At 42.5% G+C, this 24,812-nt stretch overlaps 1 protein-coding gene across 2 annotated transcripts in view; it reads right to left on the reverse strand.

Moving 5' to 3' along the window:
* LOC126483617 (N(6)-adenine-specific methyltransferase METTL4) overlaps window positions 1-24,812 on the reverse strand; it is a 54,580-nt gene that overhangs the window by 19,172 nt on the left and 10,596 nt on the right. Inside the window, exons 2-6 of one of the 2 annotated variants that reach the window (XR_007587746.1) lie at window positions 23,658-24,034; window positions 23,380-23,554; window positions 23,014-23,191; window positions 14,534-14,709; window positions 13,509-13,639 (exon numbers count right to left, since the gene is read on the reverse strand). Coding sequence is in view for 1 of the 2 variants with exons in the window: in XM_050106662.1 (XP_049962619.1) it covers window positions 23,014-23,191; window positions 23,380-23,554; window positions 23,658-24,034 (730 nt within the window). In the remaining variant the exon portion in view is untranslated. Of the gene's footprint in view, window positions 1-13,508; window positions 13,640-14,533; window positions 14,710-23,013; window positions 23,192-23,379; window positions 23,555-23,657; window positions 24,035-24,812 lie in introns of those variants that run through there. The other variant, XM_050106662.1, reaches the window with a different exon arrangement.

Below are 24,812 nucleotides of genomic sequence, written 5' to 3' on the forward strand. Positions count from 1 at the left end.
GGCAAGTGATCACTGAACTATGCCATGAGAGTAAGCACTTGGAAATGTTACATCGTCAAAATCAACTGATAGTGTGAACTGTGATTGTAATACAGGCAAGGAGGAAAAGAAATTATCCTATTAACTGAATCAAATCTTGCGGTGAATGAAACTGTGTCCCAACCTGCATTGCTGCCATCCATCTGCACATTTCTTTCATCTGAGCTCTCCTATTACAGCTCATCTGTTCTTCAATTGTTACTAATCTTTCTTGTTACCATATTAAATGAGGTTAAACAGTTTACACTCTTTTTTTTTTTGTAAGGAGCAGTCATGTTAACACACACGGCTAACCAGGTACGTGAATCAGTGTAGCTGTCTGACCAGTTAGCCTCAGCGGTTGTTCCTTGTGGCTCATTTAGGAGTTCTGTGCCACTTCTAGAAGTTTACGAAATTCTCACACATTATGAAGACTTTATACATCTGTAACAATCACAATCTCCTATGAAATGGCCATGCTAGTCATCTACCACATAACTTCATCTATGAACACCACATTTTAAGTGCACAACAGAACTTGAAGTTAAGATTAATAGACTCTAGAATTGTTTTCTCACCAAGAACCAAGCGAGCACCACATGATATCAATATTGTACCTGCTGCAACTCAGCTGGCAGCATAAAAATGATTCTTGCTCTATAGCAGGCATAGCATTGTAATCAAACATTGTCATAGCAGGTGAATCATGATAAGATGCCTGTGTCACCAGCAAAACAGACGTCACAGTGGCCAACCAGAAACAAGGATAAAATGTCTTTTATAAGGTAAATAGAAATGGCAGCAGCAAGGAAACGACGGCAATGCTATACCTGAAATTTGTTTAGCATTAAACCGATTTCATTACTTAACTACATACAAACTTAGATGTTAGTAAAGCTGAGTTCAAATAACACTACCTTGCCAATCTGTAATTCATTCAGTACTAAATGCAATTTACAGTTTATTCTTTTCTTGACAGTACAGTTGAGAAGAATTGCACCATTACTTTACCGACAAGAACCAGCCAGGTCTAAGGGACATTTCTGATCCTCTGAGTTGCAGAACATCCATAAGTCTTGTATTTGGGATTTTTACTGCATTGTCACTGATAATTTCAGCATCTGGTCTGTCTCATAAAGCTGTAATGTGAAGTGAAATTGGGTGGTAAATACAAGGTTTTTTTAAAAAAAAGGTCTGTAAGTGTATTTCTGTTGCACTGGAACTGTGTTTTGCCAATGATGAGAAGTGCAATATCCGAGAAGATATTGACAAGATTATATCTAGTAATGACTCGTCACCAATGTTCGTTTGTTCAAGCAACACTATGGACAAAATCTGTCAAATTTGATTTCCAGACACAATGTTTCACGGGATGGTTTATCACACCAACCACTAACAAAACAGTAATTTTGAAAATTAATTGTTGGATGATTAAAGTCTACACTGATGATTACAGTATGACAAGGGAACTTATGTACAGGTGAACTGAGGTTTTCTCTAAAGTTTTCAGTTACACCAGGAGATGAGTCTGATGGGGAATAGAAGGATCCCATTGTCCTTTTGTGTCCACCCCTGATACTGAGTCTTGCCCTAACAGTCTCACATGCAGCTTCGGTTTCTATCTCGGTCGATTTGAGTTTCTTGTCTACTGTGACTGTTACTACCACCTCCATTTCCTATTTGCCCATCCTTTCAATATGCACTTAAAATTTTCCTCAGAAATCTCACTACTGTCGATTTCAGGTTTCAACCAGCGTTCTGTACCTAGTATCATGTGAGCTTCACTGCTTTTCTGGAGTGCTTCAAACTCTGGCACTTTGTTGTGAATGTTTCGGAAGGATTTTAATATTCACACCTGTTGGAAGTATTTCTTTCAGTCTGACACTGATACTGCTGGGTTTCCTAAATCTACCATAACCAAGATTGGATGGAGAGCCGTCTAATCTAAAAAACCAGTGTGTGCGCCCCACACACACACACAGTTTGCTACCTGAGTAACAGCCTCTGACACTTGGCGCACATCTCCCCCATATAGGAGGACCCTACAGATCTCAACTCTATGGTGCAAGTCCAGGACGTCACAGTCTAACTTGTCACATAACCTTGAAAGTCTATGGTTCCACTCGACTCAGAACCAAAGGTCCACAGTCAGTTCTGGGGGCAATGCTGACAATTGTAAGCTTCGCTGAAAGTTCATGCACAAGGCTGGTCTTCTCAACCTTCCCTCACAGTCACTGGAATGTCACAAATATGACCTTGGAGCCCAGACAACAGGCAAAATTTGTTTCAATGTGCACCACAATCTGTAGTTCTTGCACCCTGTTCCCTCAATGGCTCCTGGAATAGCCTCTTCAACATGTTGAATGAACACCCCAGGCATACAAAATGAGTGCACCTGGTGTACCTTTCCTGTACCATCGCTGCATGTTTGAACTGCCGGTGATTAATAGACTCCTACCCATTTGCATTTGCCTCCTCCTGACACTGGACAGAACAGGTTTCCCCTAAACAGATGAAGTGAGTCCCACTGGCTCAGTTTCAGGTTCAGTGAAAGACAGCACCACAACCTTGTTGGTCAGGGAGGTTGGTACAACACCCTGGTACCTGTCCACACTGTACTGGATGTCTAAATCTGCCATTGAAACATCACTCACAGTCAAGTGGATGAGTAATGACAGATCACGTACTTACTGCAGAGGAGAGAGGATACACAGGAGAGGACAGTACTTAGGGTACCTCTGGTACCGTTATGACAGGTACACGACTCTCAGGAGCTCTTCTAACACACCGATTCGCAGCAGCTGCCTATTGTTTCACAGATTTCAAGCTGCTTACAAACACCAGCCAACTTATCCCATGTTCGAGAAAGCATTCACAGTGGGGCTGTATTTTAGCTTGTGAAATGTATTACAGGGCAGTGAACATATAACTTTAAATTAAGCCCACTGATTGTCTTTTAACCTGATGAGCCGTAAACTTCAGGGTGTATATGCCCTGGGACAAATGGGAAAAATCCAGGAACTTTTTTCATCCAGGAAAAATCAGGGGAAAACCTGGAAATTTTTTATAATTCTACAAATTTTTCATTGTTTTAGTTTTCAGTTACATTACTGTAATTTAAATTGATAAGAACTGATACTCTGACAAAGAATTTTACTTTAGTCCACTAGTGCAGAAATAAAACAAAAAGAGAATAACACCAAAATAAAACTTTAGTTGCAAAGAAAATGGGCCATTTACAACAACAAAACACAGGGCACACACAAGCATCTGCTGACAGCAAAATGTGTCAAAGACTATACAATTCTTCATAACAACAAACTGCTTTCGGTACATCTTTCTTGTGGGCCTCATTTCGATGTGTGTGACATCGCCACTGTTTACACTTGTAACAGGTTGTGGGAAAATATTGCAAATGGTGATTTGAGAAGTGTTACCTGCAAAGTAAATTTCCTCTTATGCAAAACGAATTACATTACGTGTGACAATGTGTGATGAATTTCTTAAATCATGAAGTGTTAGACTCTCATTTGAAACTTAACACCGAGGACCAGCCACTTACAAAAATTTCAGGCCCACAACACCAGCCATTTATCCCACTATTTAAAATTTTTCTGGCACATGTATGTTTTATGTCTTAAAGGGTGACATACACTAAAAAACAAGTTACAAGATTAGCTTTTATATTTATTTTAGTTCTTTCAGAGATTACATATTATGCAGTAACAATGGCAAAAAGTATAATTATCCTTCAAAAAACATGTGAAGTGCTTTCTTGAGCAGTTGCACGTGTAATTGACTTTTCTATCAAAAAGGCAAAGTGCTAGACAGTGCGGGCAATGCCATTCCCAGCAGGAACCACGTGAATCATCAAGTTATTCGAATTCAAATTGATTATATTTGTATATATGAACTTAAAAAAAGACATTCTTGTGCTTTGCAACAGATACATATTAAAATTGTAAACTGTGGAGTTTACTTGCTGCAAAGGATAAAAGCTATTTGCTGATACTATCTTAATGACACAAAAAATTACTCTAACTATAGATGCTACTGGCTCCCAACTAACAACACATGAAGAAATGAAGGGTGCACATTTAACACAAGTATTAACGTGTCCATACGGATAGAATATTGCACCCACCTCATCGCAGAAACAAATTTTTATACAGACGAGGCCCGCTTGAGGTTTTAAATTTCCATGCACAGCTTCATGTATGTCTTGACAATATTTTCTAACTTTTATTCTGTGTTATGATCAGAAATTGTAATGACTTCACTGATTATTACAATCCTGTCACTGTCATCACCATCATCAACTACAGTGGGAAATTCCACAGGTGATGACGACGCAGGTGGCGGTGACTCCACACAGTGGAATTCCACAGACCAGCAATAATGGAAAGGATGGTGGTGGTGGTGGCGACGGTGGTGGGAGCCCTGCAACCATGTTTCTCGCAGCTGGTGGTAAGGCAGTTGTCCATCCAGCAACATTATAACAATAACGCAAAAAATTACTTCACTAGATAACACACACACACACACACACACACACACACACACACACACACACACACACACACACACACACACACACACATATTTTATTTATTTTTTTAAGCACGGCAGCTTTGATTCCATGTTTCTAGATCTCCAGAAAGCTTCTGACACCATTCCTCACAAGAGACTTCCAATCAGTTTGCGTGCCTGCAGAGTATCACTTCAGTTGTGCGAGTGGATTCACGATTTTCTTCCAGGAAGCCCACAGCATGTAAAAACTGACGAAAAATCATTGAGTAAAATAGAAGTGATATCTGGCATAAGCAAGGAAGTGTTATAGGCTCTTTGCTGTACCTGATCTATATACAAGATTTAGGAAACAATCTGAGCAGCCCTCTTAGATAGTTTGCAGATGATGCTGCCATTTACCACCTAATAAAGTCATTGGAATATTAAAACCAATTTCAAAATGATATGGATAAGATATCTGTATGGTGTGAAAAAGTGGTAATTATCTCTGATTAATGGAAAGTGTGTGGACATCCCCATGAATATGAACAAAAAAGTTCAGCTGCATCATAAATCACACAACTTTAAATAAGGGTGCCACAATTTGATTAGATATTTAGTAATTACATCTACAAACAACTTAAACTGGAATGATCACATAGATAATGTTGTGGGGAAGGCAAACCAAGGACTGTATTTTATTTACAGAACACTTAGGAGATGTAACAGGTCTACTAAAAGAGACTACCCACACTACACTTGTTCATCCTTTGCTAGATTACTGCTGTGTGGCAAGGGATCCTTACAACATAGGATTGACAGAGGACATTGAAAAATGTTCAAAGCAGGTGATTCCTTTCGTATTGTCATGAAATCGGGGTGAGAGTGTCATGGTTACAGTGAGTGAGTTGGGGTGGCAATCATCAAAACAAATGATTGTTTCTTCATTGCAATGAGATCTTTTCAGAACATTTTAATGACCAACCTTCTCCTCGAATGAGAAAAAAATTTACTGTCATCAACCTACACAGCAAGGAATGATCATTGTAATAAATAAATCAGAGCTCACACAGAAAGATTTAAGTGTTCATTTTTTCCATGTGCTCTTAGAGGATGTAATGGTAGAGAAATAATCTGAAGGTTGTTCGAAGAATCCTCTCGCAGGCACTTAAATGTGAACTGTAGAGTAGTCATGTAGATGAATGGGACATGAGGAGACCTCCTGACATAGCATTCTACCACATCAAGGCAACACACACACACACACACACACACACACACACACACACACACACACAGAGAGAGAGAGAGAGAGAGAGAGAGAGAGAGAGATTCAGCCTACACTGCTTACCCATTTGGTCTAGATGTGAGCGTTTGCCTCCTGCCCCAGAGCCCTCTCCACAGGCACTCATCTCACGTCGCTTCATCATTACTGAGATACAGTTCAATTCAACTCACATAAATAATACACAGACATGCAGCTCCAACAGACAAATGAAAACACCTACATCCAAGCAAGCTTGACAGTATTGGTCAGGACAAAGAGAAGTCACAGCACATGTGGCATGGACATCATAGCGTACAGCCTTTGTGGCACAGGTTCTGCAAAGGCAAGCAGTAGGAACTCCCATTACAAGGACATTGTACTGCTGTCGCCAAGACAGCAACTACGCATTATGGACAACGCTTTTCTGTTGCATGATCTGCAAATGTAAGATTTCTAACTTTACATGCTCTTGTTTCATCTTATGCTTGCCTTCACAAGTTCAGCATTTTGTAGTGATTACACGCATTGTGACTCCTGACACTTCTCTCACACAGAGATATGAAGCTGGTGGTCAGCAACATGTGTGTGAGCCTGGGTGATAGCTGGACAGTCTGTCCTGACTCATCATTTCTCTCAGCCTTCACTGATACCGAGAGGATCCATACTGACTCGACATTTCTCAGGTTGTGTCAGCAGACTGCAACATGCACAGTTTTGGTTTGCTGAGGCATTGATTCTCTGATTACGCTGCAGCTGCATGTGGTGTGGGGGTGTGCATTTTAATCTCCGTTCAGGACAGCTGCAGGAAAAATGGGAACAAGTGACAGCTCCTGGTCGCAACAGGAACAGTGAAACATGAGCAGAACAAAGCGCCATGTAGCGATTTCTGTGGAAGTAGTGGCTTATCTGATGGAAGCTTGATGGTGGGTAAGATTCCCTAAGTTAATACTCAACAGATCCCAGACATCATCATTCTGTGCTCCCCAACTATTTCTCTGCCAACTGCTTCAAAAAGGAAACCAACCAAATGTCCACTGCAGTCATCCCAGGCGAAACACAAAAGTAACAAGAAAGTGTTTAAAAATCAAATTTGACAAATTTTGTTCATAGTGCGGCTTGAGCAAACAAACAGTGGTGACAAATCATTAACAGTCCCTTAGAACTGGCTGATTCTTGTCAGTAAAGTAACGCTGCAATTCTCCTCAACTGTAGCGTCATGAAAAGAATAACTGTAAATTTCACTTAGTACTCAATGAATTACAGATTAGCATGGCAATGTTATTTGAACTCTGCTTTACTAACATCTAAGTTTTATGTAGTTAAGTAATGAAATTCACGGTTTACTGCTAAACAAATTTTGGATATAGCTTTGCCCTTGTTTCCTTGCTGCTGCCACTTCTATTTACCTTAAAAGACATTTCATCCTTGTTTCTGGTTGGCCACTGTGACGTGTGTTTTGCTGGTGACACAGGCCTGTACCACAAATGCACTGAATGCATTTGGAAGAGAAGCAGGGGAATAAAAGGAAACGTATCTGGATGAAGCCATGGGTTTTACAACAAGATGATAAAAGCAATCAACAAAATTTGTTATGTGACCTGCAAGTGGAGGGCATCAAGTCGTACATAAATTACTTAAGAACAGATGAGAATACATTTCAGTGTGCGCTCAGTAAAGTGTCTCCCCATATCACAAAACACAATACTCACTCAAGAACTGTGTCTGATTTCTTGCTACAGGAGAGAGTTACTCTAGCTTACAGAATAGCATTTGGATACCACTGTCCACGTTAACTAAAATAATCCCAGAAACATGTGAAGTAATTTATAAAGCACTAAAGAACCAATATCTCATGATATATAAATGTTCAAGACACTTTATGTGCATTAAGAACTATTTTATTGCAGAACAAAGTAATAAATACATTTTGTGTCCCAACAACTACAAAATTAATAAATGTATGAAGCTGATGATGTGCTTTACAACATGAGGCATCCTGAGTACAAAAACAGATTAAGAAGACTGAAGAGCTCAGAAGATTTATATATGTTATAGCATCCTCCTCCTCCTCCTATATACAAGCTAGCTGGAAAGTTGCCTGGATGTATCCAGAGGGGGATGGCTGTGTCTATGACTGTGGAATTGTCAACTGCAGCTTATCCCACCTGTCCATCAGAAAATGATTTAATCCATGCATAGTGTTCGCTGCAAATACTTTACCACCCACATTTTCCATCTTCTGCAGCTCAGCAGCGATATGGTTGGCAAGGGCACTGTACTGTACCAATCTTTCTGGGCAGGCTGGTTGGTTGGTTTCAAAGGGATGGGGAAGGGGCCAAACTGCTTGGTCATTGGTCCCTTGTTCCCATTAAAACAATTCTACAAGTGAAAGAAGAAAATAAAGGAGACATGCAGCACGATACTAAGAAAAAGGAAAAACCACAAGAACAACAAAAGGATAACAAACACTACAATAGACAGAATAGTACTAGAAAACCACAGAGATGCAAGAAACAGGTTGAAGGGATTACAACAAGAGAGCAGATGACGTGGCTGGCTGATCACGAGAATAAAAAGGATAAGCCAGACACACTGTGACACATTAAAACCTCCTGCCTAAAAGCACTAGGCTAGAGAACACAGAGGTGCTAAAACTTAGATAGAACAATAAAACCCACTCTCCCATATAAAACATAAATCAGCCAATGAGGTGTTGTCTGCTAAAATTTATGCCAACGAGTCCGGTAACCGAAGAGTTTGTCGCAGGGCAGAGAAAGCAGGACAGCACAATAGAATGTGGACCACTGACAACCAGGCACTGCACTGACACTGAGGGGGGCCCTCATGGAGCAGGAGATAGCCGTGGGTCAACCAAGTGTGACCAATTCGGAGACAGCATAGAACCACAGACTCCCAGCAAGAGGTCCGCGTAGAGGACTTCCACACATTCACTGTCTCCTTAATGGCACACAGTTTGTTGTGCATACCAAGGTTATGCCATTCCGTCTCCCAAAGCCGAAAAGCCTTGTAGTGTAATACTGAATGCAGGTACTCGCATTCGGGAGGACGACGGTTCAATCCCGTCTCCGGCCATCCTGATTTAGGTTTTCCGTGATTTCCCTAAATCGCTTCAGGCAAATGCCAGGATGGTTCCTTTGAAAGGGCACGGCCGATTTCCTTCCCCATCCTTCCTTCACCCGAGCTTGCGCTCCGTCTCTAATGACCTCGTTGTCGATGGGACGTTAAACACTAATCTCCTCCTCCTCCTGAATGCAGGTCAGTTTCAGAGATGCTAATCTCCAGAAACGGTTTCCAGGTAGCCTGTTTGGCCAGCCTGTTGTCAAGTTTGTTACCTGGAATTTCGACACGTACTGGGGTCCACACAAACACCACGGAACAACTGGATCATTCCAGGGCATAGATGAACTCCTGGATGGTCGCTACCAAAGGATGGCGAGGGTAGCACTGGTCAATAGCTTGTAAGCTGCTCAGGAAGTCAGTACAGAGAAGAAATGACTCGCCAGATCATGGGCAGATGTACTCAAGCGCACAACATATGGCCACAAGATCTGTGGTGAATACACTGCAGCCATCGGACAAGGAATGCTGTTCAATATGGCCTCTGTGGATGTAGGCGAAGCCAACATGACCACCAGTCATCAAGCTGTCAGTGTAAACCACTTCAGAGTCCGGAACACGTCAAGAATTGAGAGGAAGTGACAACGGAGACCCGTGGGAGTAACTGAGTCCTTAGGGCCATGCGAAAGGTCCAGACGAAGCTGCGGCCTAGTTATACACCATGGAGGTGTATGCGGATGGACCTGGGGGGGAGGTGGTAAAGGAAAGGACTCTAGTTCACACAGGAGGTATCGAGTATGAACTGTGATCGTAAGCTCTGACCTAGGGCGCAGATGCGGGAGATGAACCACCGTGGGTGGAAAAAGGAGACGGTAATTCGGATGCTCAGGAGAACTATGATGCGTGCAACATAACTGGTGAGGAGTTATGCACATCTGATCTGCAATGGAGGGACTCCAGCTTCCACCAGTATGCTGGTCACTGGACTCATCCTAAAAGCTCCCATCGCTAGTCAAATGCCACAGTGGTGCACTGGGTTGAGTAAATGCAATGCTGAGGGTGTCACCCAATCATAAACCAGACTCCCATAGTCAAGGCGGGATTGAACAAGGCACTGTAGAGCTGCTGCAGCGTAGGGCGATCTGCAGCCCAATCGGTGTTACTCAGGCAGCGGAGGGCACTGAGGTGCCGCCAACACTTCTGCTTAAGCTGATGAAGGTGAGGAAGCCAAGTCAATCGGGCATTGAAAACCAGCCCTAGGAATTGATATGTCTCCACTACAGTGAGTGGATCGTCATTAAGGTAAAGTTCTGGTTCCGGATGAATGGTACAACACCAACATAAGTACATGACACACGACTTCGCGGCTGAAAACTCGAAGCCGTGGGCTAGAGCCCATGACTGGGCCTTGTGGATGCCTATCTGTAGGTGCCACTCAGCAACACCAGTACTGGAGAAGTAGTACGAAATGCAGAAGTCGTCTGCATACAGAGAAGGTGAGACAGACAGCCCTACAGTGCTGCTAAACCATCAATGTCCAATAGAAATAGAGATACACTCAATATAGAGCCCTGCGGGACCCCATTCTCCTGGATATGGGGGGAACTGTCGGAGGCACCAACTTGGACAGGGAAAGTACGGAGCGACAGAAAATATTGGATAAAAATTGGGAGTGGGCCCCGGAGACCCCACTCATATAGGTGGTAAGGATATAATGCTGCCAGGTCATGTTGTAAGCTTTTTGTAAATCAAAAAATATTCAACCAGATGTTGGCATCCGGAAAAGGCTGTTCGGATGGCAGACTTGAGGGACATGAGATTATCAGTGGTAGAGTGACCCTGGCAGAAACCACTCTGGCATGGAGCCAGTAGGCCACGTGACTACAGGACCCAACACAGCCGCCAACTCACCATAGGTCCTAGCAGCTTACAAAGTACATTGGTGAGGCTGATGGGCTAATAGCTATCCACATCAAGCAGGTTTTTACCAGGTTTAAGCACAGGAACGACGGTGCTCTCCCGCCACTGTGATGGAAAGATGCCATTGTACCAGATCCGGTTGAAGATGGTGAGGAGATGTCGCTTGTAGTGGGACGAGAGATGTTTAATCATCTGAGTGTGGATACAATCTGGTCCAGGGGCTGTGTTGGGGTAATGTTTAAGGGTGCTGAGGAGCTCCCTCTCAGTAAATGGAGCATTACAGGGTTCACTGTGGCATGTAGTGAACAAGATGTCCTTCCCTTCCATCTGCCATTTGACCATGTGAAAGGCTGGGGGGGCCTAATTCTCCAACGCAAGGGCTCGAGCATAGTGCTGCAATCGCGTTTGAGTCGGTAGATAACACACCCTGTATGTTAATGCCAGGGACACCTGTTGGAGTCTGGTACCCAAAAACACATTTGATCTTCATCCAAACTTGGGAAGGTGACGTATGGCACCCAATGGTCAAGACATACCTCTCCTCCCACTCCTGTTTCCATTTTTTTATAAGTTGGCAAACGCAGGCATGGAGTTGTTTAAAAGCTATTAGGTGCTCCAGGAAAGGGTGCTGCTTATGTCAGTGCAGAGCCTGCCTATACTCCTTAACGGCCTCAGCAATTTCTGGTGACCACCAAGGTACTGTCTTTGGCCAGAGGCACCCTAAGGAACAAGGGATCGCATTTTCTGCCACAGGAACGATCGTCCTGGTGACTCGCCCAACCATAACATCAATGTTACCATATGAGGAAGATTCAATGGTAACAGCAGAGGTGAAAGCTTCCCAGTCCAGCTTGTTTAAAGCCCATCTGGGTAGGCATCTGTGGGGATGACGTCAGGGGAGTGACAGGAAGATGGGAAAGTGGTCACAACCACACAAGTCATCGTGGGCTCTCCAGTGGTAGGGAGGGCTTCACTGATTCAGACTCAAGGACTGAGGACGACCGTGAAGCCCTATGACCAGCTACCTGTGGGTGCTTCAGCCACTGGTGGGTGTCTGCTTTGCCACTGGTAGGAACCTGGGAACGGAGTGACTCAAGGGACCTCTTCCTAGTGAGAGAAGGCGAAGAAGACTGATGCTTCTCCGGCTGAGAAGTGGGGACTGATGGCCCCAGTGGTTGGGGTGGCAGTGTTTCCGAGGTAGGAAGTGCAGGAGCAACAGGTAGGGAAGTGCCCCTACCATCAAGGGGGCAGGTGTAGTGTTACGGTTCTGAGAGCCAACTGGAACTGGCGGAACTGATGGGGCTAGAACTGTTGCTGTAGCGGCGGCGTGAGAGGATGTCATACGCACAGGTTGTAGGCGTTCAAATTTCCTCTTAGCCTCAGTGAAGGTCAGTCAGTCCAGCATCTTGTATTCCATGATTTTCATTTCTTTCTGTAAAATCCTGCAGTCTGGCAAGCAAGGGAAATGGTGCTCGCTGCAGTTGAACAGATGGGCAGTGAGGCACATGGAGTAATGGGATGTGAAGGACATCCACAATCATGACAGGTGATGCTGGAAGTACAGCGTGAAGACATATGCCCGAACTTCCAGCACTTGAAGCACCGCATTGGGGGAGGGATATACCATCACCTTCACCTTCTCGGGTTATGAGTCACGCTTGAACACCAAGATGAAGGCACCAGTGGCAACCTGATTATCCTTTGGACCCCTATGCAAGTGCTGGATGAAATGAACACCTCGTCGCTCTAAGTTAGCGCGCAGCTTGTCATCAGACTGCAAAAGAAGATCCCTGTGAAATACCCTGGACCAGATTTAAGCTCTTATGGGCGTGATGGAAACAAAAACATGCTCCAGCTTGTCATAGGTGAGTGGTGCCCTAAACTGGGCAGAGAAGGCTGTTTTGCTCAAGATCGGATTTTGGACAATCCCTCCACCTCCCCAAACTTGTCCTCTAAATGCTCCACAAAAAACTGAGACTTCATTGACTTAGATTTTACCCACTTAGAGACTGCTGGCGGCAGACCGCCAGCGAGAGATGACGTACTACACTTCATGGGGTGTCATCCGCCCTGATGACACCCACTCTGACCAGGGGGCCATCCCCACAGTCGCCACCCAGCTGCAGCACAAAGGCCACCTGGCACGATGTCCATTGCCAGGACTCCCAATGCCCCAGGGTGACAGGCATCTACTCCTTGGCATGCGTGGGGAGTTAACGGCACAGGCATCAGCAGAGCGATCCCTGTGTAGTCTGGGGGCTACAACCAACAGGGTACATGGCGGCCCCACCACAACAGACTGGCTACCATGCTGGATATGAGGTACTAAGATTTTCCTTGGTCATCGTCGGCGCAGAAAATGAAATTGCATAGTGGGTGGAGGAAAACGCAACCAGGAAGGTGTCTTCGCCCAAGAGATGGAGGATGAGCGGGACTACAATGCCTCGACAAGAAAGTGGGCTAAAGATCTCAATGCACGATGGATACAATGCACCATGTAAGGCGCCCTTCCCCAATTGGCTTGCTCTTTGGAAAAATGGAGGTCAAACCCTAAAGGGGACCATCACATAAAGGCCGAAACGTGTGGGACTCCTTTTAGTCGCCTCCTACGACAGTCAGGAATACCTCTGGCCTGTTCTTACCCCCGGACCCGCAGGCGGACCGGGCAGGCTGGGACTGGTTTTTGCTCATATCAGTTACAGGCTTCAACATTTTGGTGGCCTCCAAAAGAATGTCTGTTGTCACTTTTCTTCTCTTTGTGGGAGGCCGTTCATGCTGCTGGGGCTGTGGCTCACTGCAGGTGACATCAGTCTCTTCTTGTGATGAATACTGTGCCTCTACTTCATGCTATGAATATAGAAATGGAAACCATTAGTTACACATTATCTTACACATACATAAATTTTATTTACGGGTACCCACAATCAAAGAAGAGTGGGAGCAAATTGCATATGATTTAGAGGAAAAGTGGAACTGTTATAACACTACAGGAACAATGGGTGGAAAGCAAATGTCCACGAGCTAGTGGCTCTCACTTTTTCAATTATAAATCCTTTAACAGTATAATTTTATTTGCCATGGTAGATGCTACCTACAAATTCTTGTATGTTGATGTAGGAACTAATGGGCATTTTGGCGATGCTGGAGTGTTTTCAAAAAGCAAACTACAGGAATGTCTCATTGACCATCTATTCTGAACATTCCTGAAGGCCAAAAGCTAAGGAACACAAACATTAAAACTCCAATGGTTGTGCTGGCAGATGATGCTTTTCCTCTGAGTTACAACATCATGAAGCTGTATCCCTTGTAGGGAATCACTAAGGACGAAAAAGTTCCCAATTACAGGTTGTCTCGAAGAAGAAGACTTGTGAAAATCAGGTTTGGCATTCTTGCCAGTAGTTTCAGGATTTTTCTTAATGCCATTAATCTACCTCCAGAAACAGTTACTACAATTGCACTAGCTGCCTGTATAATGCATAACTTGTTAACCAAGAGGAGAAAACACATGTACACTCGTCAGGAAACAGTGTCTACAGCAGTAGGAAACTGCACTTATCTAGAGTCACAGAGCACTGAGGACCCACATAAAATGGAACCAACAGTTTGCCAAGCTGCTGTTGCACATCCAGTACATGGGAGAGCAGTTAGAAAAGACTTTAAAACATTTTAAAATGGTGCTGGGATAGTGCCTTGACAAGACAATCACATTTCATAATGTAAAATGTAAACAAATGCACCTACCTCAAAAATTTCTTCAAATGTGGGTTTCCATGTTCACTGCCACTTTCCATGTCCTCTAAATTAGAGACACTTTCATCTACCACTGTGGCCTGGTCCACGAACTTCAGCAAGTAGGACCAGTACACTTGTGGACTATAAACGGCCTGTGCACTGGCTCCACGTTTGCTTTTAAGCATCTGCAATAATAATAATGTAAACTACTTGATGTTACGTAAACATTATGTGTGCTTCAAGTATCTTTAGTGAACAAAATTATGTAAAACATTTGTGTGTCATGTAAAAATTACTTGCATTAATAAAATTAAATACATGTGTTGATACGTACTTTTGCCTTCTCGTGAGATTAACTTGGGCAGAGGCCATTAACTTTCTTTTCTATGGAGCCTGGTACACCCTGGTCATATCTCACGACTAATGATCTCTGCAATTTTTTTGCATGTCTCCAGTCTTCTTAATCCATTTTTGTACTCGGGAAACCTCATGTTGTAAAGCACCTCATCAGCTTCATACATTTCTGTTAATATTTTAGTTGATGGCACAAACCAACTAAATTCTGCAGCCATGTTTACAAACACACTACTGGTGACTGACAGCTGCACTGATGCTAGTGCTCCAAGTGGTAACATTTCACATTGCAGTAAACAGAAGACAAGCGACTTTTATGATCAAATTTATGGCAAAGCTCTAGATTTGATCATATTTACTTGTTGACAGACAAAATTTGACGAAGTTTCCTATTACACCATCAAATTTCTTTGACACATCAACTTTGACAAAGAAATATTACAGTGTCATACCAGCCTTAGCCACGTGTGTTAGCCTGACTGCTGCTGCACAAAAAAGCACATTAGTGAAAAATAAAAGTCTCTGTTCCCGTAACTAGCCATGGATGTTTGGTGTTCTTAGCCGATTGTCTACCAGCTACTCTATTCGGACCGACCGTGTGAGGTGATGTATTGCTTCATATTTCATCACCCTACTGTTAGACCTTCCACATTTTACATGCTAGTAGACATTTAAAATGTGGGCTGACAGAGAAAAATGGTATGGTAGAGAGCAGCAAATACAAACTGGACAAAGAATTTATTACATCTTAATTGGTATTCACTATGCTGAAGTTTTGACTTAGTTTAAAGATGTACTCATAGTGTAAACTGCTTAACCTCATTTAATATGGTAAAAAGAAAGATTAGTAACGATTGAAGAACAGATGAGCTGCAATAGGAGAGCTCAGATGAAAGAGATGTGCAGATCGATGGCAGATACGCAGACTGGGACACAGTTTCATTCACCCCAAGATTTCATTCAGTTAAAATTCCTTTTCCTCCTTGCCTGCATTACAATCACAGTTCACACTATTAGTTGATTTTGATGATACAAAATTTCCAAGTGCTTACTCATGTGGCATAGCTCAGTGATTACTTCCCTCTGGAAGTCTACACCTAAATTACACAACTGATAATTTATACACTAGAAGTCAGAACTGATGTAAGTTTTATAGATAGCCATAATGGTCCAAATTAAACTATCACAGACATCAACACGTCCACATTTTACTGGCATCTTAAAGTACAGTGTGAATTACATCTGGCACCATCAGCTGACTCCAAGCAAATACAATATTTTATATTTGCTATCGTAAATGGATGCACTTGTTCTGGACGAATGGACATGATAATTACACTTTCTAGCAAATTGTTTTGTCTTTGCTGTGCACTGCGTTTTTGCTATTAAACACCATATACATTTGTTGTAGCTAGTAGATTTACAGCTTTCAGCACAGTGAAGCAAACAACATACTGCAGCTTAAATCTCAATCAACAGAACAATTTATTATTATTGAGTGCTTTAGCTTATCCCTTGGTCAGTATGTAGTAAGTGCCTGCACTGTGGCTGTGAGTAATTAAGACATAGCAAGTACTCAACTTGCGTTGCTAATTCTTTGGACTCGGAAAAGTCACTGCTAGAAATAGTGCTAGTTCTAGGTTGGAGCTGTGAGCAAACAACAGTCATTTTTGAATTTTAAAATAGGCCTAATACAGTAATTGCTGTAATCCATAGCTTAAATAATTGAAACCAGCTGTTAATATACCACAGCTTGTATGGCAATGGAAAATGTGTTAATAAAGCTATGTACTCTTAAGGAGTGCAGCAATTTCACTTTGTGAATGGCTGTGACAATGCGGGACAAATGCAGTTTGCACTGTGTATTCTGTTGCTGGGAAAATGTGTAAGGTCAGATGAAAATTGGGTGGGGCCTGGTATGTTTTGCTTCATAAGAGTATGAATGCACTGTCAACCACATATACACAATAGTCCAAAACATATGGATTTTGCTCAGCTGTGTGCCTTAATCATGCTAAGTGTGGCTTGACTGGTGCCACACAAACAGAATGTGTCAGATAATGCAAGCTATCGCTCAGCCATGCCCTGCTACTGGTCGCATGTGGTCCTGTGCAGTAATGTGTGATATTGTTGATCCAACCACTGTTTGTTTCTATCAATATTAATCCATTACCGAGTTGGCATGGGACAAGATTCACTAAAGCTGTGGACTACACTGTAAAGAGTATTACTCTGAAAGGAATATTTGAATACACTCTACACAACTGTCATTACTTACATGTTTGAATTGCTCAATGTTGACTGTGACCACTAATTCCCATGACTCAGTACTAAATATGTAAAATGTTTCACTAAGTTTAAAACTTCAATAAACAACATTGAAGACTTATGAAGTGAGGTAAGATAACATCTCAGGACAGTGTCAACTTCATTATGAAGATTTCACGGGAATGACTGTGACCATTTGCCTTATAGTGGCAATATTTTTAATTTGTCCTTGTTTCCCTCTTGCGAACCTACCCTACCTTGTGAATAAGGGAAGGATAGCCCTTATGTACCCCCTTTTTAACCATCCAGCATGGTCACTGTTATAAAAAGTACAAAAGCAGCTGTTTTTGTGCCTTATCAATGCCTTAACCTTCAGCCATTGCACTGCGCCGCCTGCTTTTATTTAAAAATGCCCATGTTGTAAATTTGACAACATGCACCTGCTCATGTGACAACTTTAGAGGCACCTTCTTGAAGGTTAAATCAACTGTTGCTTACAAAGAGCAAGAATAATAGATTTCTCTTACTCTCAGAGAAGCAATAACAGTATTGTCAACTTCTGGTAGCACCTCACAAATGGAATACTTGTCTTCACTACCATAACTACTACTTTTCTGCGCAACTGTGTTCAAAGGTTTTTGTAAACAATTTCTACATGTTAACGCAATTGAGTGTGATTCTCAATAATCATATTAATGTTTCTGCATCCTTTTACATTTGCATAGTTACAAATGAGTCGCCTAGATGCAAAACTGTCCATGTCCTCCATAACCGGTATTGAGAAAAAGTGGAAAAACTGTTTCCACTGGGTAAATACACACTGCCCAACACTGTATGTTGTATACATAAGTATGGATTAGTACAAAATCATTTGGGCTATTGAAAAAAAATCATGAACTCAATGCATGTAAGATATAAGCAAAATAAAAATGGACTTGGACAGTTTTGCATCTGACTTTGCAGATGGCCACTTTTGCATGCAACTGAAATGGACATGGACAATTTTGAACCTGACTAGTTGTACATGAGGAGAGGATATGGGGTGAACATAAAACAGTGTATTCAGTTTTAATTTCTTTTAATATTTCTGAAGGTACATGGTGTAACAACTGACAAACTGCAATCCACTTAATACATCATATCTGGAACAGTGTCTTCATCTTCTCCTGTTAGGCATTCTGATTCAACTGATGCCCCTGACCCGCTGGAACCTAGTAATGTCATGTACCACGACAAGGATTCACGTTCCCTCCAAGACTCACTATAGTGTTTCTCGAGGAATTTTGAAACATCCTCCAGTTTCTTTTCATTAATAGGAACAACCGTGTTCGTGATGCAGCTCGAGTTTGTGTGTCCTAAGTGTTTCCCACGTTTGCATACGGACACTGCTAGGTTGATTTCAGAATTATAATTACGCTCCCCTTGGACTTTTATAGCATTCTGAGAATGTGTATAACTTTCAGAATAAACAGCTGTAAGATACCACAGAAGTACAATGTTTACATGCTTATGGTAGCCATCTTGCATTACAGTCACATGACCCCAGCTTTCAATGTGATTTGTCAAAACAGACAAGGCAAGTTTTGCACCCAACTTACTGATGGACATGGACAGTTTTGAATCTAACCACACTTTTCGTGAGCTATTTTCCATTGGACATGGAGAGCTTTGAGCATAAATAGCATTTCAAGCATGTGTAAAATGTCATGCTCTACAATCCAGAGTTGCCAACTCAATTTTTTTTTTAAGTGGACATGGACAGTTTTGCATCCAAGCGACTCAAATAATCCTTCTCTCCATTAAATTGTATGATGCCAGTAGTCCTACTGGACTGGGATATGAACCTGGGTCTCCTGCTTACAAGTATGCATGCCATCCGGACACCGTGGTCACCGCAACTGCACAGATTACCCTAGCTCACCTTCCATCAGACCCAAATTTTCAACTTACACCACACACTACCGATTTAGTGCCCCTGCTCATTAGCCTCATTATTCGTGGAATCTCATCAATTCCTGTAAGAGTTTGAGCTCAGTGTGCATCTGCACTAAAGGGATCATTGGCCGTCATTGTCTTAATTATATAAGTGGTGTCTGTTCTTTTGGACATGCCCTTTCGTGGGGGGGAGGAGAGGGGAAGGGAGGGGGGACCAGCCCTCACCGTCCTCAATGCCATGACTAAAGAGTTGAGCTTGGCATCAGTGACAATGTCAGTGACGGCAGTCAAATACATGGGAAGTTCCCGATACACCTGGACCGGTGTGTGAAAGTGAGTGGGATGAGGATACCCCCACCACCCATGGACCCCGGGACGATGGTGAACAGAATCAGCAACAGGGTGGCAGGTGCTATGTGGACCTGTGAGTACATGATGAAGAAGGCTGAGACAGGAAGCAACGACAGTGGTCTAGAGAGGAGAGGCTCTGGCAATGGAGATCTTGCTTCTGGTGGCAGCAGCACCTGCTCAGCACAGTGAGAGGTGCTGGCACCAGCTGCAAGAAGCAAACCCGCCACTAGTGCTGATGAAGCCCCAACCACTGGAGTAGATTGGCGTGACCAGGCCTGTGCAATCTCTGGAGTGGCCAGGGGCACCAAAGAATGAGATGTTGGCCCCCACAGCCCAAGGAGAGGGTCCTGTACTCATCCTCAGGTGCAACTGTTTCCTGTGCTGCAAACTATGAAGGCGTGGCAACTATGCTGGCTCTGTATGATGGCCAGAATCGAGTGAGGGCACTGTCCAAACGCCCTGGCCCAGACTGATGTATCGGCTGCAAATGTCAACAAAACTGGCACCAAGAGGTTAAGTAGTGTCCATGGCTAATAGCTGTGCAGAATCTTGGTGGTGGGATCCTTTGCCCCAATTGGCACAGTTCTGTTAAAAGCTTACAAAAATGTAAGGGTTTCCTAGGCTGGGAAATCTTATATGTACTTGCACATCTGCAATGTAAACATCTGTACAAGGCATTTTGCCTCACTAATTGATTGTGAATGGAAGGTAAATGGCATGACATGGCAAGTGTCATTATGTGTACAAAAGTCCTTGAAAAGTTATGCCACAAACTGAGTACCCTTGCTCACAGCCAGGATGAAAAGCAAGCCTTCTACGGAGAATATCTTCAAGAGGGCCTTGACAGTCACATCTGTTGTCACAGATGGATGATGAACAACATAAGAAAAATAAGGAGAAGCATCAATTGCCAATAAAACGAAAGAGTCTACAAACGGACATCAAAATCACTGTGCTCTCTTTCCCATGGCTGTGTAGGGGCCAGCTATGGTGAGAGTACAGTGCATGCTGCTGCCCATTGACCCGGATACTTGTGGCAGTCCATGACTTGGTGTCCCACCTCCTGATCGATGCCTGACCAAAACTCGTGGTGGCATGCCAACAGTTTTGTGTGAGAGATTCCCCAGTGAACCTCATATAAGCTGAGAACCACCCATTGCAGAGCCACTGGAAACACGATGTGGAAGTAAACCCTTCTGTCGATGGGAGGATAACACCGTCTCAGAGGGAAAGGCAATGGCGCAATGCATAAAAATTCTGAAGTAGGTCCGATGCCTGGCCCAACTGACGGTCAGATCATCCATGTTCTATCATGTGCATGGCCTGCTGGAGCACTGGATCTGCTGCCACGGCAAAGGCAATATATGAAATGGTGATGGGGAAGCCATCTGTCATGTGCCTCATCTTCATATCCAGTTGAAAACAAACCAATTCCTCCTGGTTGAATGAGTGGTCAGGGCACATGGGGAAATGGCAAAGAGGATCCGTGTTCACATGTTGTGATATGGGGTGAAAATGGAGCTCATAATTGTACCAGGACACAAACAGAGCCCAATGCTGAAGATGATGAGCGGCTTTGTCCGGACAGGACAGGGATTGGGTAAACAGGAACACCAAGAGCTTATGGTCAGTAATTAAATGAAATTTTGTACTACACAATAGAACATTGAATTTTTTAAAGCTTACACAATAGGAAGAGCTCCTTTTTCCACCCGAGACTAATGTTGCTGATTCACATTGAGTGTTTTTGACACAAAGGCACTAGGCTGTCAGAGCCATCTGAATGACAATAGGCCAGGACCAACTCCACCCTGTAATGGGATGCTTCTGTGGTCAGGACCAGATGCTTGCTGGGTTGGAATGTTGCAAGACACAGCGTGGAGCAAAGACTATCCTTAAGCTGCACAAAAGCATGCTCACGGGCTGCAGAACAACGAAAGGAGCACTTTTCCAAAGCAACAGAAGCAAGGGGTGGGCAATTGGAGCCACACTGGGAATAATCTTGTGATACAACACCAATTTGTCAAGGAATGCCTGACGTTCTTATAGATTAGACAGACAGCATGAAGCCAGAAGGGTGTCGACACGTTGTTCTATGAAACACGCCTGCTGTGTAGTTTCATGACCCAAACAAACAATGGAGGCCTGAAAAAAGTGAGACTTATCATGATTACATAATAGCCCACGGCCTACAGAAAAGCAAACAAAGAATGGAAGCTGCATATGCAATCCTCCATGTTAGCATCTGTCAAGAAGATATCATCAAGATAGTTAATACAATGAGGAACAACCATCATAACCTGTTCTCAGAAATGCTGTAAGATGGCAGGTGAACTCCAATCCTAAGCATTAGTAATTGATACTGACAGATGCTGAAACATGTATTAATCACAAGCAACTGTTTTCAAGACTCATGCATCACGGTAGGGTTTGACCAAGTCGATTTTCAAAAAGAATAGACCCCGGGCAACTTTGTGAGCACCTCCTTCCGGTGAGGCATGGGATACGTGTCTATTACTGCCTTGAATTCGAAACACAGTAGAAGCAGACTGGACGGCTTCTTTACGGTCACTAAGTGATCTTGAGGTAATTGGTGTAATCACTCTCAGTGACATTAAGTGATCCAGCCCCGCCTCAACCTGCTCTCATAAAGCTACTGGCACCGCCATTGCCCAAAAAAGCAAGGGCATGCAGAGTGTTTAAGGGTGACGTGGGCCATGAAATTGTTTTTACAACCTAAACCTGGGGCAAACATCCGAAAACTCAGAACACAAAGAATCCAATTCGTGATAAGGCACTTGGTCTGACACAATAAAAAAAATTGCAAACAAATTTTCAGTACTCACATAGTTAACCGTCAATTATGTGATGGAATGGACAATCGACTTTAAGCTGTGCTGGCTGCAAATTTCCCAAGAATAGGAGCTTATTAATGGATGCCTGACGCCTGCAAATATTGGGGTCTGTAGCCTTGTGTACATCTATGAGTTAAGTCAGGACACCGCAGCCCCCATGTCGACTTGCAGGAATAATGGCTTATCCATCATTCACCCTTCAATGAAAAGTCTGCTCTGGCCTGCAGACAACAGCAAATATGATGATAAAACAGTATGAATATCGATATCCACTGATTCCTGCAATGACTCCTGAGTGGGGGTAGAGATCGACTTACCACTTTTATTTCATTTATTTTTTTAAATTAATACAATTTCGTGAGTTCAGATCACAGATGTGTGCCATCTGCAGACTGCCCCCTCCCACCTTCAGAGCTTTTGTTTCATTAAATGTGACTGCCTCACACCCACCCTCACTAAGTTTATTACTCAGGTGTTATCAAATTTTAAGCCAAATGTCATTTATATAGGGTGTGCAGTACAGCAGTGCTAGTATAAATGGAATTAACTACTCATATTTTGAAGCACTGTGTTTCTCTGAGGACATCTAGTGATTGATGAGAGAGCCAACGATAGCATTGTGCAATGTATTTCAATTTTAAGACACATTCTTTTTCTTTTCAAACATATTAAATTATCCATGCATCTTGTACATATGAAAAAGCCAAAGTAATTAACTAATCTTACCTGTCAGAGGAGGTTTGTGTGAATGAATAGCACTTGGGACGCTAATAACTATTTTTCCATCTTCTGGTAATGGAAAACTTCTTGGTGTACACAGTTGATGTGCAAAGAGTATTTGCTCAAATGGCTGCTTATTAGGAGGTTCAGAGAAATTGCAAACTGGTATACCACTCCGAGTGACCTAACAGAAAATAAATTATAGGTTTCACTACTTTCACATGAAAGTTTCTTCCATAGAAGATGATGGCAAATGTCTGGCAAAAACAACATAACATACTTGTAAACACAGCAATTTATATGTATGCATCGAGCACCTAGACTTGAAACCCCACAATCTACCAGATGTGAAGTATTATGGAGAAACCGTACCTTCAGCCAGTACCATTTGCTGACACACTCAATTCCCCAAGAAGGAAATATTTTATTTTTCATTGTATTTATGTGTGTTTCAGAATTTGTGCACCATACTGCAACAAGTGCACCAGGAGCTATTAAGGATGCAACTGGCAATTTTAACAGGTCCTCATCATACATCATACTGTAACTGAAGACAACAAAGGAAGTAAAAGTATCATACAGGGACCAAACTAACAGAATTATCTCATCTGTGGAATCATAATTTCTTATTCTCATTATCCATAACTTACCTTGATTCACGAGACTTTTGTTTCTTCCTTCGTATATATTTATTCCACCAAGGTGGGTCCAAGAGCAGCAGATCGAACTTCCCAAGGACATCCAATTTCTGGTTCAAGTTGCTTATATCATTATTAAAGAACATACACCTTGGTGGGAAAACATACTTTTTCTCTCCATGTGACACTATTATGGGAAACTCCTGATTGTTGGCTCCATGAAATGTCTTATTTTGTTCATCAGAGTTTTCTTTGTAAAATATAACTGATAGGTTTCTAGCATCTTCGTTTCTTCTTAAGGTATCTGATGATGATGGCTCACAATTGAACACACCCTGTTTCTTTGCATTGTTAAGTAAAACTGATGATTTGTTTGCCACAAGATTAACCTGAAAACGTGAATTGATAGAAATCAAAAGTGCCCTGCATGTCAAATATTGTATCTTAAAGTTTATTTACACTTCAAGTTACAGGCTGCATGAAATGCACTTGAGGAAACTATCATATAAAGGGTACACAAGAGTTGGGAGATGGCAATTAAAATTAAATTTAACAATGTGGAATTAGTCAATGAACATCCATGCACAAATTTATGATGCACCCTGCAACTTCATATTCTGTATATTACTTATTCTGTGTGATATTTAAGAGTTACTTTATAGCTCATACTATCTCAAATTCCACTCTCCCCTCCACCTCAAAATAATTCCTCTGAATTATTGCCCAATTCCATTTGTGTATTGAAACAGGGTAAATGGCTAAGTGCCTTGGTACACTCCCTAATCTCACATGTCTTATTCTCATGATACCTGCATGAAGTACGTGAGGGAGGCAGCAGGCTTACTGAACTGTCTTCCTTGAACAACAGTTCTCTAAATGTAACCTATACTGATATGAAAGAACAATCTCATCTTACTTGCACAAATACCCATTTCAGTTCCCTATCAGTTCTGTTACTCTTTCATGTGGAAAATACTGAGAAGTTGTGATCCTGGCACTGTGTCTCTCTAAATTTGTTCAATGTCTGTTGCAATGTCTACACTGTAAAAGCTCCAAATTCTGGAGCAGTGGAATTAAAATGCTGCAGTTTCCTAGTAACAACTCAACAAATCCAAGTCTTTCATTTGTCTTCCATACAACTGACTGAAAGTGTTTATCTTATTTCAT

This window comes from Schistocerca serialis, chromosome 6 (assembly GCF_023864345.2).
Source record: "Schistocerca serialis cubense isolate TAMUIC-IGC-003099 chromosome 6, iqSchSeri2.2, whole genome shotgun sequence".
In the NCBI taxonomy this organism is placed as follows: domain Eukaryota; kingdom Metazoa; phylum Arthropoda; class Insecta; order Orthoptera; family Acrididae; genus Schistocerca; species Schistocerca serialis.